This window comes from Zea mays, chromosome 5, assembly GCF_902167145.1.
Source record: "Zea mays cultivar B73 chromosome 5, Zm-B73-REFERENCE-NAM-5.0, whole genome shotgun sequence".
Taxonomy (NCBI): domain Eukaryota; kingdom Viridiplantae; phylum Streptophyta; class Magnoliopsida; order Poales; family Poaceae; genus Zea; species Zea mays.
Genome location: NC_050100.1, coordinates 182,796,631 through 182,816,171, shown reverse-complemented (window position 1 = coordinate 182,816,171; position 19,541 = coordinate 182,796,631). Strand labels below are relative to the sequence as shown.

At 43.8% G+C, this 19,541-nt stretch overlaps 2 protein-coding genes across 2 annotated transcripts; one reads left to right on the top strand and one right to left on the bottom strand.

Moving 5' to 3' along the window:
• Positions 1 to 431: 431 nt before the first annotated feature.
• Positions 432 to 15,223, top strand: LOC100382616 (uncharacterized). The gene is made up of 18 exons (NM_001175341.1): positions 432 to 962; positions 1,047 to 1,146; positions 1,716 to 1,772; positions 1,865 to 1,911; positions 2,340 to 2,373; positions 2,516 to 2,606; positions 2,958 to 3,049; positions 3,280 to 3,354; positions 3,779 to 3,873; positions 4,781 to 4,910; positions 11,017 to 11,106; positions 11,751 to 11,810; positions 13,515 to 13,606; positions 13,764 to 13,829; positions 13,935 to 13,998; positions 14,109 to 14,197; positions 14,396 to 14,516; positions 14,727 to 15,223. Exons 1-18 carry the CDS (start codon positions 901 to 903, stop codon positions 14,784 to 14,786), a joined length of 1,425 nt encoding a protein of 474 aa, NP_001168812.1. The 5' UTR covers positions 432 to 900; the 3' UTR covers positions 14,787 to 15,223.
• Positions 15,224 to 16,108: 885 nt separating this feature from the next.
• Positions 16,109 to 18,904, bottom strand: LOC100275429 (uncharacterized). Its single transcript, NM_001196684.1, has 6 exons — positions 18,743 to 18,904; positions 18,591 to 18,648; positions 18,288 to 18,363; positions 18,096 to 18,191; positions 17,748 to 17,987; positions 16,109 to 16,919 (listed from the first exon to the last, which is right to left on the bottom strand). Exons 5-6 carry the CDS (start codon positions 17,976 to 17,978, stop codon positions 16,503 to 16,505), a joined length of 648 nt encoding a protein of 215 aa, NP_001183613.1. The 5' UTR covers positions 17,979 to 17,987; positions 18,096 to 18,191; positions 18,288 to 18,363; positions 18,591 to 18,648; positions 18,743 to 18,904; the 3' UTR covers positions 16,109 to 16,502.
• Positions 18,905 to 19,541: the final 637 nt, after the last annotated feature.

Here is a 19,541-nt window from a genome sequence, read left to right as displayed (position 1 = left end):
CTCCGTCTGTGCCTCCGGCGCCTCAGCACCCTTCATGTATGGCCCTGTGTTTAAGCATAAGTAAAAGGGAACATATTTGGTGCTTAAAGGGTATAGTGCTCAAGTATACATTTTAAATCTGAGACATCCATCTCACGTCCAGCGACAACAGTTAATTTGATTAAAAACCACTCTCACCAAAGGAGGAAGGTGAAAGAAGTTTTTTTGTAAAATTAGTGTTTTTGTTAGATGTTAGATGTTGGATGAACGTTCTAGATTTAAAATATGTATTTGAGCACCGTACCCTTTTGAGCATCGATATGTTCCCTAAGTAAAAACTGGCAAACACTACTTCTGGAAAAAAATCGCGTCTTGCGGGGCGGGCGCCGGCGCGCCGCGCTAGCTGCATTTTCAGCCAATTCTCATTTTGGCGGGAACATACTCTGGGTCTAGCCTGTTTGGTAATTGGTACTCGGCTCCACTCGGCGAGATTCGGGAGCGCGCTTCCAAACGCCGCCGCGATTCGGCATCCTGCTCGCGTGAGAAGCGCTCATCCGGCATTCCGGCTCCAACCGTCCATTCTCCGCCCCGCTTCGCCTTTTTTCCCGTCGCTTCCTTCTCCGCTGCTCCCGCCGCCCTTCTCCGGCAGGATTCGACGGCGGCGGCGGTCTCTGCGAGCCTCCTCTTACTTCACGGCTGCCTGGAGGGCTTCCCGAGCCGCGGCGATCTCTCACAGCTCGCCTTCCTCGTCATCCTGCACCGCTGCGGCCTCCCGCGCCGTCGAGAGTGAGCGAGTTCGGGAGCGCTACCGCTACCAAACATGGAGCTTAGCTGGAGCGGGAGCCCGTGTGAGCTGGTTGGGAGTCCTACCAAACAGGCATTCTAACCCTAATCGAGTGGTGCCTTCCCTAGCCGTCGGCTATGGACAAGTTCCTCGTGCCGGCGCCGCCTCATTGTGGCGAGGAGCCCGCGCCGCCTCCTAGGTGCTCCGCGCCCCCTCAGAACAACCCTCGATTGCCTTTTGCTTTTCGTTGCCCTCTGAAGTCTGAACCTCTTCTGGGCCGCAGGAGACACCGGTGGAGGCGCATCATCGCGGAGCTGGACGGCCGCATAGACTCCAGGTTCCAGCACAGAGATTCGCGCCTCCTTCTTGATTCCTTCACCGAGGTGCCATACTCTCGAAACAGATAGCTGATAATAGTTTTGCTTTTGGTTCTTTGTTGTTTATTTAGTTCGCCATTGTGATTTCTTAGTAGTAGGAGCTAAACAGGACCATTTGAGATTTCTTAATAGTAGGAGTTAAACAGGACGGGTAACTCTCCAGGCCAAGGTTTAATTATAGTAACCTAATCCTAGTGCAACTATCCCTTTTTAGTTTATCCTGGCCTAGAACCCCCTTTAGTTAATCCTAGCACAGCTATATGTTTCTGCTCAAAAACAAAATGTTAAATTATTTAGTGGAATATCTGCTCCTCAATGCCAAAATAGAGAATAAAGGTACTGTAATCCGGGAGAAATATCTTTATGACTTATGAGCTTCACAACTTTTGCCGACTAGCTCCTATGGTCTGTTTGTGTTAACGGTTGTGCACTGGGGACTAGGAGTTTAGAACTTTAGATATCATCTCTGGAAAATGGAAAATGGGGGACATTTTTTTGTCTGTTTTATTCTTACCTTTCAATATACATTTTCCAATCTTGTTTTTAATTTTCTCATTTAATTTTATCTTGACAAGGTTGGGGCCTTCGATCACAAGTATTACATTCATGGCGAGGAAAGGTGTCGGACATACGTAATGCTGATCCTTTGGTCCATGTTTTTCTTGTAACACTGAGCTGCAGTACTTCATACAACTGACAGGTTTATTGTGATTGCTTCTATCAGGTGGATCGAATAATTAGTGCTTCAACTATAAATTTTCATCCAGTAAGGTCAGTCTTTTTATAGCTTTTGGAGTGTTACCTTTCATGATTTATAGTGATGGCGAAAGGGCCTCTAGCGTAATGGTTAAGGCTTCCGAGTAGCACCTCCAGTTCTCGGGTTCGATTCCCCTCGGGGGCGAATTTCTGGCTTGGTTAAAAAAATCCCCTCGCTGTGCCTCGCCCTTGCCCGCTCCCAGGTTACGTCCCGCGCCTGCGCGCCACCCTCTGGCTGGGCCGTTGTAGAGTGGGCGGTGACGACCCGCTAGCGATGTGGGCCAGTGTTCAGGGATTTCTTGGCCGAGACCATGTTTCGGTCTTTAATACCGGGAGGGCGATCTTTCCCTCTCCGGCCGAGTATTTTTTTTATTTATAGTGATGTAATTGTCACCTTCCTACAGCTCCATTAATCCATTTTAACAGCTATTGTATTTGAACAGGGAGGGTGTTTCAGCAATAGAATTCGATAGAAAGGTAAAATGCATATTCGGTGCAAATATATTTTTTCTAGTTTAGCATGACTGCAAATTCCAGCTCCCTGCCTTCCATTTTGTCAGAATAAATTTGTCATACGAGTAATATCAGAGCATCCTCATTTCTGATTTTAATGGTGCAGGGAATATACATTGCATCAGTGACACTCTCAGGGTGTCTGACGGTGCATGACTTTGAGACTTTGTACTGCTCTAAATATGGCCCACCATGCAGTAAGTTAAAACTAGAACCCACATGACCTCCTTTCTAACATGCATCGTCTTCTGGTTAAAATTATTTTTCTCTAACCATAGCTTCCTATCTTCATGTGATTTGGAAACTAGGAATCAGTTTAAGAACCTGACTTTTCCTAGACAAAGAGCTACCTCTGCACCTTCTGATGATACATTCTTGTCCATGCAAATATAATTCTAATTTGTATATTCTCAAAGCACACCAAGATAGTTGAAAAAATGACACTCAGAGTGGGAGAACTAGGACTCTTTAAATCTTCATTTGCAAAGCTGTTAAAGTTTTCTTAGCTTATAAGCTTAGGTGTGCAACTCATTTCTTTTTCTTTGTAGGTATGCCAGATGAATCATCAAATTATGTGCTCCATATATCTAACCGAATTCCCCTAAATGCTGTCCGATGGAATCCAGGAAACCAAGACGAGGTACAGTGTATAACTGCATATTTGTTCTTAATGTAGTATGTGATTTTTCAGTTTCAGATACTTCAGTTCCCAAAATATTTAGCTACTTTATACTATCAATGTTTACCAAGCCTAACTACCATGCAGCTTGGTACTGCAATACGTTTTGTACTTTGTAATAAAAAAGATTGAGATATTTATGAGTTCATTTGGTTTCTATGTATTTTATTGTAATTTTTTTTCTGCTGCAGATTGCTTGCACATCAAATCAAAGTGATAACGTTTTCCTCTTTGATATTGGCTATGTCTCATCTACACCAACTGAAGTAAGCTCCCCTTTTGTGTTGTTCCTCATAAATGCTTCACATTTTTATGCAAGGAAAACATGTCTGTTGTTGGTTTACATTAGCAAATCATGTGTTATGCTTTCCATTTTCTTTCTATTCCTAGATTATCACACAATGTTGTCTCTTTGTTCAATATGATTTCCCCACAGTTTTTTGTCAGTTATATAGCTGCATAATGTTCAAGAATCTATGACAAAAATAGTGTTTTGGGTCTGAATCAGAGATAAACTTTCCATCAGTATGCATCAAAATTGAATTTCCACAATGTAAAAAAGGTTCTGAATGACATCTTTGTACTTCTCTAAATATTGTAAATCTTTGTAAATTAGAAGGGATTATAGCTTTATGTATGAACCGTTTTCTAAGCATTCATCTCCTCTGACCTAAATTATTACCATTTCAGGTTTTGCATAAAGGAAAATCGAAATTCCCCTCGCTCTACTCTGAATCCTGCAAGAGTTTGACTGATATAACTTTTACTTCAGATGATAAGTCACGGTAGGTAACAAATTTCAGGGCAATTCACCTCTTCGTGCCGCAGCTCTCTCTGTGAAATAAGACTAATAACACAATATTGCTATTTAGTACCGTGGAGCTTGCTCTAGACAATCAAGATGTATCGTATTCTCTGGTTTTCTTTGTCCTTGGTCCTTTAATTAAGAGATATGGACAGTTGTGAAGCTGAAGAAACCAAGGACTGCAAAACATGACGTGTTACCAAAGAAGTGTAGCTATGCGGGTTGGGCTGGGTGAGTTATCGAAGAAGAGATATATGTAGATTTTGCTGATGGTTGCTGCTGCTTCATGAACCTAAATGCCTTCTTTTAGGGGTGTCTGCTGCCTTGTAAAGTAAATAAAGGGTATTTTTAACAAATCCTGGAATGCTGATTATATAAAAACAAGGTCATACTAAGTAGTACACCAACAACCAAGACAAAGCAACAAAGCTAAAGAACTACCACAACAAGTGAAAGCACTATCAACAACACTACAACCTGCGGAAAATGGTCACAACAGCAGCTGCACAACACCGTACTGCCATTACTGCACACATTGCCACTTCACACGTGCTGTGCCAGCACCAGCTGGTTGCCAGTGTCACTATCACCGTTGAAAATTTATTCTATTTAGGGCACTTGAATGTCATTATCGATATCTTAGTGGTATTTCGGTGTACGTACCAATATGCAAACAAATCTTTGCCTTGCTGGAAACTGGGGTGATCTATATTAAGTGATAAGAGTAAAATGGGTGCAGCCGTGTACACACAAAAATAAAGAAAACAGTGATAAGAGCCAAATTTTCACTACAAATCCTTGCACCCACACCACAAGGAAAGCACACCCCCTTGAATTTGCTCTAGCTCTGTCTATGAGGATTTGCACTTACCAGTTTTCTTTCTTAGGATATTTGCATCTGGCCTTGATGGGGCAGTGTACATGTGGGACAGGCGATCAAGTAAGACACACTGTCTTGAGCTTGTGGCATCTCCAGAAGCTCAGTTCAACACTGTCAAGTTAACTGTGGATAATCGGGTATGCATAAGAATTTGAAATATTCAATAACAAATGTTGCTTGCTTATTGAGGTAACTTTGTTTTATATAATGGGTAATTAATCATGGATACGCTGTTTGAGTAAAAACGATATCCCATGAACTTAATCATCTTGTTACTATGATGTTTGAATAAAAACATCTCACGAACTTAATCTTGTTGTTATGATGGACCTAATACTACATAGTTATATTGAACAAAAAGGACATTACAGCCAGATGTGAGGCCCTCTGATGATGGTGGGATAATGCAAACCAGACAGTTACTGGTCAGATCAGAAAAGGGTTTAATCTTATCATTCTACTATAGTAATAGTTGTCTGTCATGGAGTTTCCCTTAGTCTAGCAGGTGTGATGTTACTTGCTAGGACTTGCAGCTATGGGATTTGGCTTAGGCTCGAGGTATTTCACATCTCCACGCCCTTGTGTTAGATGAGGGTTAATTTTAGGTTGAGCCGTCGAGGTTTTTTTTCCCAAGCTAGCACTGGTGTGTATGTGTTATGACCGGCAATGTGTACAGCCGGAGGTCTAAAAGGCCGACTGGCCGGCCCATTGTAAGGGATGGCACAGATAAAGCATAGAGAGTTATTAGCAATTTCTGTTGCAAACAGATTAGATAAGTCCTAGAAGTAAGGAGCTGTTAGAGGGAGTTTGTTAGGATAGGGAGTTTGTTACAGATTAGATAAGTCCTAGAAATAAGGAGTTGTTAGGGGAGTTTGTTTCGATCAGGGACTATATAAGTCCTATCTCTGTAACCAGGATGGTCAGCGAGAAATTAATCTAAAGAAGAGATTATTTCCTTGCCTCTCATTGTGCCCAGCCGTGCGACAGCACGGCGTCCTCTCGCCCCCGTTCTTCCAGCCTGCGCTCTACCCCCCACCACTCATACAACCTAAGGAGTAGAGATCATATCAATCTGGTATCAGAGATGCCAGGGTCCAACACCGGCGATAGTTTGGCCTCCGCCACGGTGCCGCCATCATTGGAGTCGATCACCACGATGCTCGCCGACATGCAGCGCCAGCTGGGGGAGTTCAACTCCCAGATGTCCTCCATCTCATCTCGCGTCACAGCCATGGAAAAAAATCCAGGAACCTCAGCTGATACACCTCCATCTGGCTGCCCCTACGGCATGCCAGGGTACGGCGGCCTGCCGCCAACCACACTAGTCCCTGAGGGATCCTTACCCCCGCAGCCCATCCACACCTCCGCCGCCGCATACACAACCACCACCACACCCCTGCCAATCCACCTACTGCCCTTGCCGCACTCGCCATCACCTCTGCCACAAATGCCAAACATTCCACAGCACATGCCCAGCAACCCATTCCCACCATCCATGGTCGGCGTTCCCCGTTTCCACCGACTGGAATTCGCCACGTTTGATGGCAAGGAGGACCCCATCCAGTGGTTAAACCGGTGTGACCAGTTTTTCGATGGCCAACGCACGATAGAAGAGAAGGTCTGGCTGGCCTCATATCACATGACAGGGGTCGCCCGAACCTGGTATGGACAACTCCAGCGTGATGCACCGCCATTATCATGGTCTCATTTCAAACAGCTCTGCCAACAAAGGTTTGGACCGCCACTTCGCAGCAATCCATTGGGTGAACTGGCACGACTACCCTTTCGCACGACAGTGGATGATTATCAGGAAAGATTTTGGGATCTGCTAGCCCAAACAGCACCTCTCTCCCAGGAGCAGCAGGTGCAACTATTCACTGCAGGACTACCGGATCGGATCAAGATCGATGTGGAGCTTATGGCGCCACGAGACCTTAATCAAGCGCTGAGCTTAGCGCGAGCATATGAAAGGAGATCCCAGGCCCTGGACATCCATCCAGCAGCAACACCCAGCAAGGCTCTGCGACAGCCCCATCGCCCATCAGTACCTGTCCCGGCACTACAGCCACAAATTCCAACAGCAGTTAGTACAGCGCCGCAACGACCATTCAAGAAGCTGACACCGGCTGAGATGGCCGAGCGTCGACGTCAGGGGCTCTGTTACAATTGTGATGAGCAGTTTGTCAGAGGACACCGATGCCCTCGGCTGTTCTATCTAGAGGTCACTGATTTTGAGGAGGGGGAAGCCATGGAGACCGATCTTGAGGAACCAGAACCAGTGATATCACTGCATGCTTTGACTGGTATTCAATCTGAGGGCACAATGCAGCTAGAGGTATCTATCAGAGGACATGCTCTCACAGCACTACTGGACACGGGTTCTACTCACAACTTTATCAACTTAGGCACTGCAAGCACTCTTAAACTGGAGTACAATCCCAGCCAAGGTCTCCATGCTACGGTGGCAAACGGTGACAAGGTCTCCTGCTGCAGGTTCCCAAACAGCATTAGCATGACTATCGGCCTCGAGGACTTCCTAATGGACGCATATGCCATTCCACTGGACTCCTTCGATATTATCCTCGGAGTCCAGTTTTTGCGCACCCTGGGGCCAACCCTTTGGGATCTGGAAGACTTGTGTCTTGCCTTCTGGAGACGAGGCAAGCGGATTCTATGGAAAGGCATGGGCTCCTCACGAGATGACATTCACATGCACCCGGCAGTTCGAACAGTCAATGCAGCAAGTGAAGATTCAAAACCTATGATGGACCGCTTGCTACAACAGTTCCAGGAAGTGTTTACCACACCTAGTGGCCTTCCCCCAGCTAGAAGGTGTGATCACAGGATCCATCTTCTGCCAGGAACAGTACCAGTAGCAGTTCGGCCATATAGGTACCCACAGCTTCAAAAGGATGAGCTTGAGGCACAGTGCATGACCATGTTAGAGCAAGGCATTATCAGATATAGCACCTCAGCTTTTTCAGCACCTGTCCTTCTAGTAAAGAAACCAGATAATTCATGGCGTTTCTGCATTGACTACAGGGCACTCAATGAGAAAACAGTCAAGGATAAATTCCCTATACCAGTGGTCGATGAACTACTCGATGAGCTTCAAGGGGCAAAATTTTTCACTAAGTTGGACCTCCGTTCTGGTTATCATCAGGTTCGGGTTCACCCAGATGATGTCCACAAAACTGCCTTCCGGACGCACCATGGGCACTTTGAGTTTTTGGTTATGCCATTTGGCCTCTCAAATGCCCCAGCAACATTTCAGGCTTTAATGAATGAAGTATTGGGAGGGTTTCTCCGTCGTTTTGTCCTCGTATTCTTTGATGACATTCTCATATACAGTGCAACATGGACAGAACATCTAATACATGTCAAGGCAGTCCTAGAAACGCTACACACCAACAAGCTCTTTGTCAAAGAGTCCAAGTGTAACTTTGGGGCTACATCTGTTGCTTATTTGGGACACATAATATCAGCCAAAGGGGTGGCCATGGACAGTAGCAAGATTGAGGCAGTAACATCATGGCCAATCCCAAAATCACCACGGGGTCTGCGAGGATTTTTGGGACTAGCAGGCTATTACCGGAAATTCATCAAGGATTTTGGAGTAATCGCTGCTCCATTAACAAAGCTCCTCAAGAAAGAAGGCTTCAAGTGGTCAACTGACGCAGACTCAGCATTCCAAACACTTAAACAGGCACTCTCCTCAGCGCCAGTACTGCAGCTCCCAGATTTCGAGTGCCCTTTCATAGTGGACTGCGACGCGTCAGGGTCAGGATTTGGTGCTGTCCTACACCAAGACCAGGGACCTATAGCCTTCTTCCGCCGGCCCTTTGCAGCACGCCATATAAAGCTAGCAGCCTATGAAAGAGAGCTCATTGGATTGGTACAAGCAGTACGCCATTGGCGTCCGTACTTATGGGGTAGACAGTTTGTGGTGCGTACTGACCATTTTAGCCTCAAATATATGCTGGACCAACGATTGTCAACAGTACCACAACATCAGTGGATTAGTAAACTGTTTGGATTTGACTTCAAGGTAGAATATAGGGCAGGAAGACTTAACACAGTGGCGGATGCATTATCGCGCCGTGATACAACCAATGAATCAATTTATGCTCTGACAGCACCCACTTTCCAACTGTACAAAGATCTAGAAGAAGAATGTGCACACAGCGAGGAAGGGCAGCAGCTCAGTGCACAAATCAAAGAAGGAAGCTTGGGGGATCCATGGCATACACAGGAGGGACTAATAATGCATGGCAGCCGGGTGTTTGTACCAGCCTCCTCCACACTCATTCCAGCAATACTAGAGGCCGCACATTCTGCAGGACACGGTGGAGTACAAAAGACACTACATAGGCTCAGATCAGACTTCTTCATGCACAAAGACAAGGCACTAGTAAAGGATTGGGTGCGCTCCTGTGTCATCTGCCAAAAGAATAAAACCAAGGCTCTTCAACCAGCAGGCCTGCTTCAGCCTTTAGAAGTACCACGACAAGTATGGGCAGATATTGCAATGGACTTCATTGAGGGTCTGCCAAAGGTCCATGGAAAATCGGTAATATTGACAGTGGTTGATCGGTTCTCTAAATATGCACACTTCATTGCCATGAATCACCCATACACCGCAGCCACAGTAGCTCGAGCCTTCTTTGAGGGCATAGTAAGACTACACGGCTTCCCAAGTTCCATAGTCAGTGATCGGGATCCGGTGTTTACAGGAAACGTTTGGAAAGATCTCTTCAAACTTGCAGGGGTGAAATTGAAGATGAGTACAACATTTCATCCCCAAACAGATGGTCAGTCTGAAGTAGTCAACAAAACCATTGCCATGTATTTGAGATGCATCACGGGGGATCGACCTAGGGCTTGGGTGGACTGGCTAGCCTGGGCTGAGTATTGCTACAATACATCATACCATTCAGCACTGAAAACAACTCCGTTTCGTGTAGTTTATGGAAGAGATCCTCCACCACTTGTTCCATATCAACCTAGGACTGCTGAAACTCAAATTGTGGACCAGATGCTTCAGGAACGTGACCTATTCCTTGGGGAGGTCAGAGACAGGCTACTACAAGCTCAAGAACACGCACACAGGTTTTATGATGGGCGACACCGTGAGCTCGAGTTCAGCATTGATGATTGGGTTTGGCTCCGTCTCCTACATCGAAATGCCCAGTCACTAGTCGACCACCCTAAAGGGAAGCTGGGACCACGATATGCAGGACCATTCCGTGTGATTGAAAGGGTGGGCACTGTGGCGTACAGACTGGAGCTGCCAAAAGGGACACGCATTCACGACGTCTTCCATGTGGGACTCCTCAAGCCATTTCGGGGTAGTCCCCCCTTACTGCCTCCAGCCATGCCACCGATGGAAAACGGTCGACTGCTGCCATCTCCAGAGAAGATTATCAGAGCCCGATTGAAGAGAGGACAATGGCACGTGCTAGTGCAGTGGAGTGAAGCAAAGCCAGAAGATGCAACATGGGAGCCCCTGCAGCAGTTCACAGCTTCATACCCTCAATTTCAGCTCGAGGACGAGCTGTTCGTCGAGGGAGGGAGAGATGTTATGACCGGCAATGTGTACAGCCGGAGGTCTAAAAGGCCGACTGGCCGGCCCATTGTAAGGGATGGCGCAGATAAAGCATAGAGAGTTATTAGCAATTTCTGTTGCAAACAGATTAGATAAGTCCTAGAAGTAAGGAGCTGTTAGAGGGAGTTTGTTAGGATAGAGAGTTTGTTATAGATTAGATAAGTCCTAGAAATAAGGAGTTGTTAGGGGAGTTTGTTTCGATCAGGGACTATATAAGTCCTATCTCTGTAACCAGGATGGTCAGCGAGAAATTAATCTAAAGAAGAGATTATTTCCTTGCCTCTCATTGTGCCCAGCCGTGCGACAGCACGGCGTCCTCTCGCCCCCGTTCTTCCAGCCTGCGCTCTACCCCCCACCACTCATACAACCTAAGGAGTAGAGATCATATCAGTATGTTTCCATAAGCTTAGGAGTTAGTGGATGTGTGATAAGTGTTATAAGGTTTCCTCCAAACCCCAATTTTTTTCTTCTTAAAACAAATGGAGGTTTTGCTAGCTGTTTTATGTTTTCAATGCGCTTTACATTTTCTATTATCTTTGTTTGCTCATCTGATTTACACCCTTAACTTAAGCAGCCAATTCAAGTTTTTTTACTTATCAAGCCATCCCATAGATGGACATTTACCATTTGTTTTGCAGACTGTGTTTGGTGCAACTAAAAATGGCACAATTCATGTTTGGGATCTCCGTGGAGGGAGGGCATCAGCTGCTTTTCAAAGCCACAACGAGGTGGGTTTGGGTGTTTAGCAGATTAACTTTATGTATTCAACACATGTGGTTCTGTAGTCTTTTCTCTCTCTCTCTGTTGGAGTATAAATGAGTTGCCCACCTTTCCCCAACCGATATTGAAAATTGTCACAAAGTTTTCCAATTGAAACTCTAGGGGGTGGGGCCCTGCATGATAATTCTTCCATTTAGGGACATGGTGCAAAAGCATCGCCATTGCCTGCCTTGTCAAGGAGCCAAGCAAAACCTTGGGCTGGAAAATCCCCCACAGCCCACAAACCCATGCCTTGTCATGGCATCGCTCTACAGGTTCACAGTGGCAGGCATGCTTGTAACTGTTTCGACCGGTGTATGTTGAGTGTTCTTTAGCCTCTTCTTTTTATTGTTTCTTCTTTTGTAAATGAAATGACACACAGTTCCGTTGTTGTTCGAGAAAAAAATGGTCACAATTGCTGCACCGATCATGGCCTTTGTTTAATGCCAAACTATTCTTTGGATCTGTGCAGACTTGTCTACCTAGTTTCTTTATTAGTTTGAATAAACTGCTATTATTTATGCTGTAGATAAATTCTTCGGTACTTTTTGATGCAGCAATATATAGTTGTATTGGTGACATGAGGGTTTGTATTCTTGATTAATATTTCCAGGTTCAGCAATTGATGTCAGTGAAATTATCAACGTTATTGGGCAAAATTGCATCGCTAAAGGTATGCAGAAGAAAAATAAAGACTTGTCATTATGGATTTACCTGCTAAAATGAACATGCCCATTTCTATGCTTCAAGACACATTGACTCCTTTTTTTGTACACATAGTATAATGAGAATTGTATGCATTAAAGGAGTCCTCATTATTTATTAACACTTAAATGTAATTTAGAATTGCTTTTTTTAACAATACCATTGAAAGTGTCCAAGATAACATACAAGAGTACTGAAAGTTGGAGGCATACTCCGAAAGAGTACCGTGGTCCTACCCTGGGTTCAGAAAAAATATTTTTGATCCATATGGCAGTCTGTCATGGGTGTAGTGCCTCTCGCGCTTGTAAGGACATGTTGACTCTTTCTTTCTCCCTTATTAATATTAAGCCAGGCAACTGGTCTTTCAAAAAAGGGGGTGGGGGCTGAGATTTGGCACCCCTAACAACCATACCACAGGTCATCTGGAGTCAGGAAGCTCCCAAAATTCTGCTTGCCATCGTTACTGAGATTTCCAACTGATCCGTTCAAGTTCCTAACATGCAAGTTCATAACGCTGTTGGGTAATGGTCCTTCCATTGCTTGACACATACTTGTTGCAGTCCTTCTGAATTTTCGAATGCATGATATTTTTGTCTGCTGAGAATACAATTTTATGTCCATTCAACCTAGGTTTTTGAACCTCCTTAATCCGTTTTTGTTAGTGTCTACTCATCTCTGCAGAAAGCATCTTCTTACACTTGGACTGATGTTGAAAACTTTTTTTTTTTTGGATTTTTAACATCCAAAACCATAATCTATAGTGGACGGCTTCTGAATTTCTTTACCATGGTAATGAGTACAAATCATTTGAAGTTTGTGATAAGTATGTGTATCACCTAATATTTCAAGTCATACATCAAAGCAACACCTTGGATTACCATACTCCCACGCAGAAAAACTGCCACAGAGAAGGAAAATCTACTAACACAAGTTTACAATCCTACCATTTTCTGTTGGATTTTGGATGCAATTTCCTCTGTACTAGCTGACCTTCACCAACAAGATCTCCCATTTAATATTATCTTCTTCAACTGTCAGGTCTCACCTTGTAGGTTCAGCACCTTGCTTGCATTATGCTGCTGAGGCCTTGCTTGTCAAGGATGGAAACAGCACTGCTGCATGCAACATGGCTGCCCCTTCTCGAAAATGTTTATCCTGGGGTTTAATCCTGCCCTCTAGCAGATAATCTCGGTGGGAGATTTGATGGTTTTGTTTTCATAGTATATGCATGGTGTTGCTTTTTTCCCTATCGGCCAGCAAACACCAGCTGGGCTAACTATATCTATATGGAACTGTTTCCCCATAGAAACCAGCTATCAATCCAAATATCATACTACCCAGAAAGATTCAGTTGCACAGTTAAGCCCCACATCCAAAAAGTATTGAATTGATTCTTCTTCCTCACAATCATAGAAACAGGATCTGGAGCCCCCCTGCCATTTTCTTCTCTTTAGAGTGTCCCTGGTTAGCGTAACATTCTGAAACACCAACCACGTTTTGTTATATTCCAACATTTTCAACGAAAACATTGAAATATATTTGTTTTTAGCAGATTACATGATATAAACCAGTATATTTTTTTTGCATTACTCATAAACTAAAATCGGGAACCCTGTCTGATTCTGAAACATATCTTTTTGCAAACCATTGTTCTGGCATTGATATTTTTCAGGAACAATCAAACATTGTTTCAAGTCCGATTCTGTCGATAGACTTCAACCCTAGTTGTTCATATCAATTGGCCTTCCATCTTGATGATGGCTGGTATGTATCTCCGAATTCACCTTTAAGGATCATTGTTCATTTTAGAAATTTCCATCTATGGTCCTTTCAAATCGCCAAATTTAGCCCAAGATAACTCTTCCACTGGTTTAAGCGCATTAGATTTCAGTGATTTTCTTCTACGCACATCTCATGTTAGGTCTGGAGTCCTGAATGTTAACAATCTCAATGTGACTCATCTTCACTGCCCTCCTCCTGCTTGGTTGTAAGTATCCCACCGTGTCTTTTTGTAACCTAGGTGCCTACAAATATTCTTAATTAAAGTATGCCTGTTCCGACTTCTGAGGTACTCTTCCTTTTCTTTTACTAGGGAGGGCACAGACTTGGTGCTGCAAAAGCAATTAAGAAAGCCAACCTGGCTGCTGACATCTTCAGTAAGAACATTTCTGAGTACACTAAACTTTAGTACCTGCAAAAAAATATGCTGAATGATGCACTCCTGTTTACTGTTGAGAAGTTCCCTTGATGTTAAAAAATTGTCCAGATCTATGCAGTTGGATCTTCCTCATATGATGGAATCTATCTACTAGACTTTCATCCAGATACCAGCTCTGCATGCCATGTGGACTACAAGTAAGTTGCTCTACCCTTTGTTTTGGTTTGTAGATGATCCTTCATATTCTGTTTATTTTCTGGAGATGTACCTAAAGAAGCTCCAGACTTCTGGTTGTTTTATCTATTGATTTTTCCCTGGACTTTTTTTTTAAAAATTTTGCCCATTTATCATATGATATTTATGCCCCCTTTTCCCACTTGTTTTCCACATTCCAGAGAGGAAACAAGAGTCTCCGGGGAAAATCAACCTGCAGGAAACAAGTTTGTTCCTTTATCCCAAAGGGTGCTTTCCTGTGCAGCCCATCCACTCAGTCACACCATAATTGCTGGTACACAGGTTGGTTTCCTTCTGTGGTCGCATACATGATTCCCACAAGCGGGAATGAAAATACACATATGCTGAATGATGTCCTGTCTTAACTTCTTGTATGGAATTGGAGGATTTTTATTTGTTTTGTTAAGCATCAGATATCGTTCCGTATGAATCCCATCAACTTGACTACTTGAGTGAGGTTCAAAAACACTGACCAACTGTTTACCTCTCCAGTTCTCATCGTTGCTCATGTTATCACAAAAGTACAAGAGTATCAGAAATCCAGAGCCTTGATGACATGCCGTTTCCTCCACGCAGCATCTTCAATCGTGCATCTGCAGAATCACAATGGTGTTTGTTCATCTCCATCGTGCATTAAAGAATTATGTGCAGCATGTAAACCTTGCTTTGCTGGTGCATTGGACACTCACTAGGTTCGAAGTGCTGCCAGCAATAACCGTCTTTCAAGAACTGATGAATACGCAGCCATTCACAAAAATGCACCCATAGAGAAGAAATCTCTTGCTATATATAAAAAAGAATGGCAAGAGATTTCCTCCCCCATAGATCTCTTATAATCCTCGTCACCAAATCAGCTCTAAAGAGTTGGATCACCACCACTGTACACATCGGCTCTGTTTTTCTTGGACATGATTCTTGTAATCGTCGTTTTCTTGGACATGATTCTTGTAATCGTCGTTATTCTTGATTAGTAGTTCAGTTTTCGATTTTGGACGATGGCGCGATTGGGAGAAGCAAGTTTATTGCAGGGTGTTTATTGGGATTATACGATTCTCACCCCTGCTGCTGTCAAATAAGCGAAAACAAACAGGGTCGAATTCTAGCCTGGGAACACTTTGGTGCGCAGATGATACAGTTCACGCAAGGCTCTCTTCAGTTGAGCACTTGGTGGGAGGAGATTGCATTCGCAAAGAAAGGTAGAAGGTGTTTCTATGACGGTTCTAGTTTCTATCACCGGTATGCAATGGCCTGATGTCTAGGAGAGACGAATAACTTATGTGGAGAACTCCATGGTCAAGATATCGTGTATAGAGAATGAAAGACAAGCACACTTAGGGACCGTTCCTTTTTCCGGAATTGAGGCATGGAATAATTTCTAGCGCTTCTCTAATTTATATAAGTTTTGATCAGCTGGAACGATTTCTCATCCATTCCTAGACAAACGAAGAAGGCTTTAGGAGTGTTTGTTTAGGATTATAATTGTCCAGATTATATAATCCAATAAATTTTGAATTAGATTATATAATTTGGACACATCATAATCCTAAACAAACACCTCTGTTTGTTTATTCTCTAGATTATATAATCCAATTTAGATAAGTTAAGCGATAAACAAACATCACAAATTATTAGATGGATTATATAATCTCGATGTCTAGATTATAATAATCCGTAAGCAGGTTCTTAGGTGCTTCCATAAGCTGGATTATATAATCTTGGAAGAGAGCACGGGAAATTTGCTGTAAACCTAAACGAGTCTGGAATTCTGCATCCAGTAAAACGAGACAGAAAAAAAAAACACGAAATGAAAGGTATTCATGCCATTTTCGGATATCAACTCAGAATCTAGAATTTGATGAGCACAACCACAACCAAAATCTGGAACAATAAGCAAGGCTAACTGTATCAATTGAAGTGTCAAGAATTCAAGCTGTTACTACAACTCGTAACTGCTCTATCTTTTCGGTGAACTAAACGCCACAAATATCTAGTACGCCTTACTACTACGCAGTGAAGTCTTATACTTCACAAACAGAAAGACGTGAACAACAGTGGTTCGTTTCTGGTGAAGCCAACTGAAGTCGTATGCAGTAAGCATACCATGGCAAGTTGTACCAACAGATAGCCATGCTCTCAAGCAGAGAAGCTAGAAATCCCTCTTTTACTCCTACCACAGTGTCCTCAAGCAGAGAACCAGGAATCCCCATCCCTAGACATACCTTGACTAGCGGCCAAGAACGCAGCAGACAAGAGAAATCGTTGCTGAGCTCATCGCATGGACATCAGTATGCGCCTTTGGACAACTACCTTGGAAGGCTGAGCAGCCTTTGGATGAGTTTCCTTCATATGGCGCCTCACCATCTTTTCAATCTGCTCTATCGAACCTGACAGTTTCTTCACCAGATCAGCGGGAGATGGATCATTTGGCTTGGATGGAGCCACCTGCAAGGAGCAGTCCGTTGCCTCTTGCTTGCCCTCAGCCACAGAAGTCACACGGTTTGCAACAGCTGAAGTTGAGCTTGGACCAGAAGCAACAGCACCCGGTGTTTCTTGAGTTTGCGTGCTTTGAGAATCAGGATTACTATGTTCTGCAGTTGTTGGATCCACAGGCTGTGAAGAATCTTCATTCGATTGGATGTGTTGCCGAGCCGCATCCTCCTCTAGGCGATTTCTTTTCTCAAGAGCCTGTAAATTGCAGTTAGTACAGTAGCATGGTGGACAAGCAATTTTTGAGTGTGCATCGACAAACAAAAGCATGGACTACCTATAGTGAAATACTGAAATGTTAGTGAACGTCTAACATGATATGTTATTCAGTGCATGATGATACTGCATTTACAAGATTGCAAAGCAGCAATATATATTAAATGGTGCAAAATATATCGATAAGATTGACCTTATTGCATACTGCTAGCTACATCGGTCCCAAAAATGTAAGTCTTTTATCGTTCTAAGTCAAACCGTTTTAAAATTGATTATGCCTATAGAAAAACACACCAACATCACAACATCAACTTAATTTCATTAAATCCACAATGAAATAAGTCTTAAATAACGCATTCATTATGTACCGTAAATTGTATATGTTAAATATTTTTTCTATAAACTTGAGCAAAGTTAGAAGAGTTTGGCTTAGGTCAAAACTAAAGCAACTTAATTTTGAAAGAGGGGAGCATCAGACCTTTCTCTAGTTTTAAGCACATTCATATTGCTGACTGCATAAACTGAGAACAGCAAAATCCAATCAAATAAAACAAAAGGGTGCTGATTGGCCTAACAAAATCATCGCTAATCCATTTGAACTACAACAACTTTTATGTTAATCACTGGATTAAGCATAAAAGATTTGCTTAGCCTGCAATTTCATGCTACTGTCATCCTCAATCAAATCATGGTTACACAATATTAGTTCTAGCATGGTGAAGTTTATGGCATAATATTAGCACAGAACATACACAATATTAAAGAAATTTATGGAACATCCAAATACAGTCTAGGGAAATAGTTCACCACCTTTACGATTGATGTGATGTCACGGAGTGGGACCCTTGGGTACCAGTCAGGTAGGGGGCTTCTCCTCTTTGGTTTAGCCCTCGCTGCAGGTGTTCGGACCCGTCGAGCCAGCGGCTTGGCGGCGCCCTTTGCCTGGGAAGTTCCTGGTGATGCCACCCTTCTCCTGATAAAAAAACCACCAGCAGAGTTGCTGGCGAGCGCCGGCCTGCTGGCAGTTCTCAATTGAGGCATCTTGTAGTCCTGCGAGAAGTTTGTGTAGCTCATATCGGTGAGACAGTGATTCAAGAACCAACCAGACAATGAATCAGCACATCAGTAAATGGACCAAGAAACCATAAATTTTCTTACAGTTCTGCTCTCGTTCTGCCCAGATTTCTATTGTTCTTCTCCTGGATCTATGCAACGAATTCTTGGTGCCCCGGGCACTGTTGCTCTTCCCTTCCCCTGGAGGCGTGAAATATTTTTTTTGGATGAAATTGCCAGATTGTCAAGAAATATTCAGAGAGGACGTGAGCAACCTATTCACCAAATTCTACGCACCTATTGGCTATTGCTCGGTTTCCGCCTCTCCGTGATTTCTCCCAATGTCAACGCGATCCCTACGAGTCTAGGCCACCTGCAAGAAAAACACAAGGCAAACAAGAGCAACAGTTCAGACAAGAGCTTCAAGAAAACCATCAAAACCATGCAAATCCCAGCCGCTCTACTCATATTCCCCATCCTTGGCAGGTATTCGAACCAAAATAACCAGTCAAACACGTAAGAACAAAGAGACGGAGGCTGAACCAACAAAATCCCACGAAAGAACCAACCAAACCCCCCCTGCTGTCCTTCGATTCTCACCTCGAACAGGTTCCCTCAGCTCCTGATCCCGCCTCCGAATCCTTACCTGTCCGCAGATCTGTGGTAACAGAACCAACAAAGAAGAATCGAATCACGAACCGCCCGAAAAGATGCAAGAACATATCCACTGGAGAACAGCAAAGGTTGCTCACGATTTTCGCTCCGCTCCTCTCCGAGCCGCGGCGATCCGGCCCCCGCGACGGCTTCTTGATACGATAGGACCCTGCTTGGGGTGTGATTTCTGGGTAGATTCCCTAGGGTTTGAGCCTGGATGGAGATGGCTACTGGGTACTACTGGGTACTGGGCTACTGGCTACGCTGCTACGGTCTCCGGCTATTGAGCGGGATGTTTAAACCTATTTGAAATGGCGAAGGAGAGATAACCGGTGTACCGTGTACGGTGCCTTTGGTGGACCCCGAGTCACATCTGGACGTTCGTGTGGCGAAGTGCAACGGCCAACGGGCAGTGATGGATCCGGTGTATGGACCAAGCGCGTGCAGTCGAAACGAAATTGTGGGTCTGAAATGGCATTCGCGGACACCGAACAGCGGGCCGGTACGCCGGTATACAGCGCGGTTGGTGGATCGAGATCGCGGCGTGGCGTGGTATGATATATGAATTTCGAATTTTTGGACAGTTGCCCGTGCGGAGAGGTATGTAATAGGTATTACTCGTTTATATTTATATTTATTTTTTATTTGCATTTAGATTTAATACGGATATTATCAAATTGTGTTGGATAAATATTAAATAAATATCAACATCTTAAATATTCAATTTTTATTACGGATACAGATATATAATAGGTACAGATTAGATACTGAATACCGGATTCAGATACGGACCAGATCTCAACCCTTTTATATGGATCGAATTCGAATACTTCTACTTTCATACAAGTCCTTTGGATAATGTGAAATATTTTAAGTTTTTGAATGGCGCAAAATAAA

Bases quoted from the DNA above. Each gene is read 5' to 3' on its own strand.
- LOC100275429 (NM_001196684.1), bottom strand. From the start codon at position 17,978: ATGCCTCAATTGAGAACTGCCAGCAGGCCGGCGCTCGCCAGCAACTCT. The intron at 16,920-17,747 runs GTGGTGAACTAT...TGCAATTTACAG, and splicing joins ACATCACATCAATCGTAAAG to GCTCTTGAGAAAAGAAATCG.
- LOC100382616 (NM_001175341.1), top strand. From the start codon at position 901: ATGGACAAGTTCCTCGTGCCGGCGCCGCCTCATTGTGGCGAGGAGCCC. The intron at 1,912-2,339 runs GTCAGTCTTTTT...GTATTTGAACAG, and splicing joins ATAAATTTTCATCCAGTAAG to GGAGGGTGTTTCAGCAATAG. The intron at 13,607-13,763 runs GTATGTATCTCC...ATCTCATGTTAG, and splicing joins TTCCATCTTGATGATGGCTG to GTCTGGAGTCCTGAATGTTA.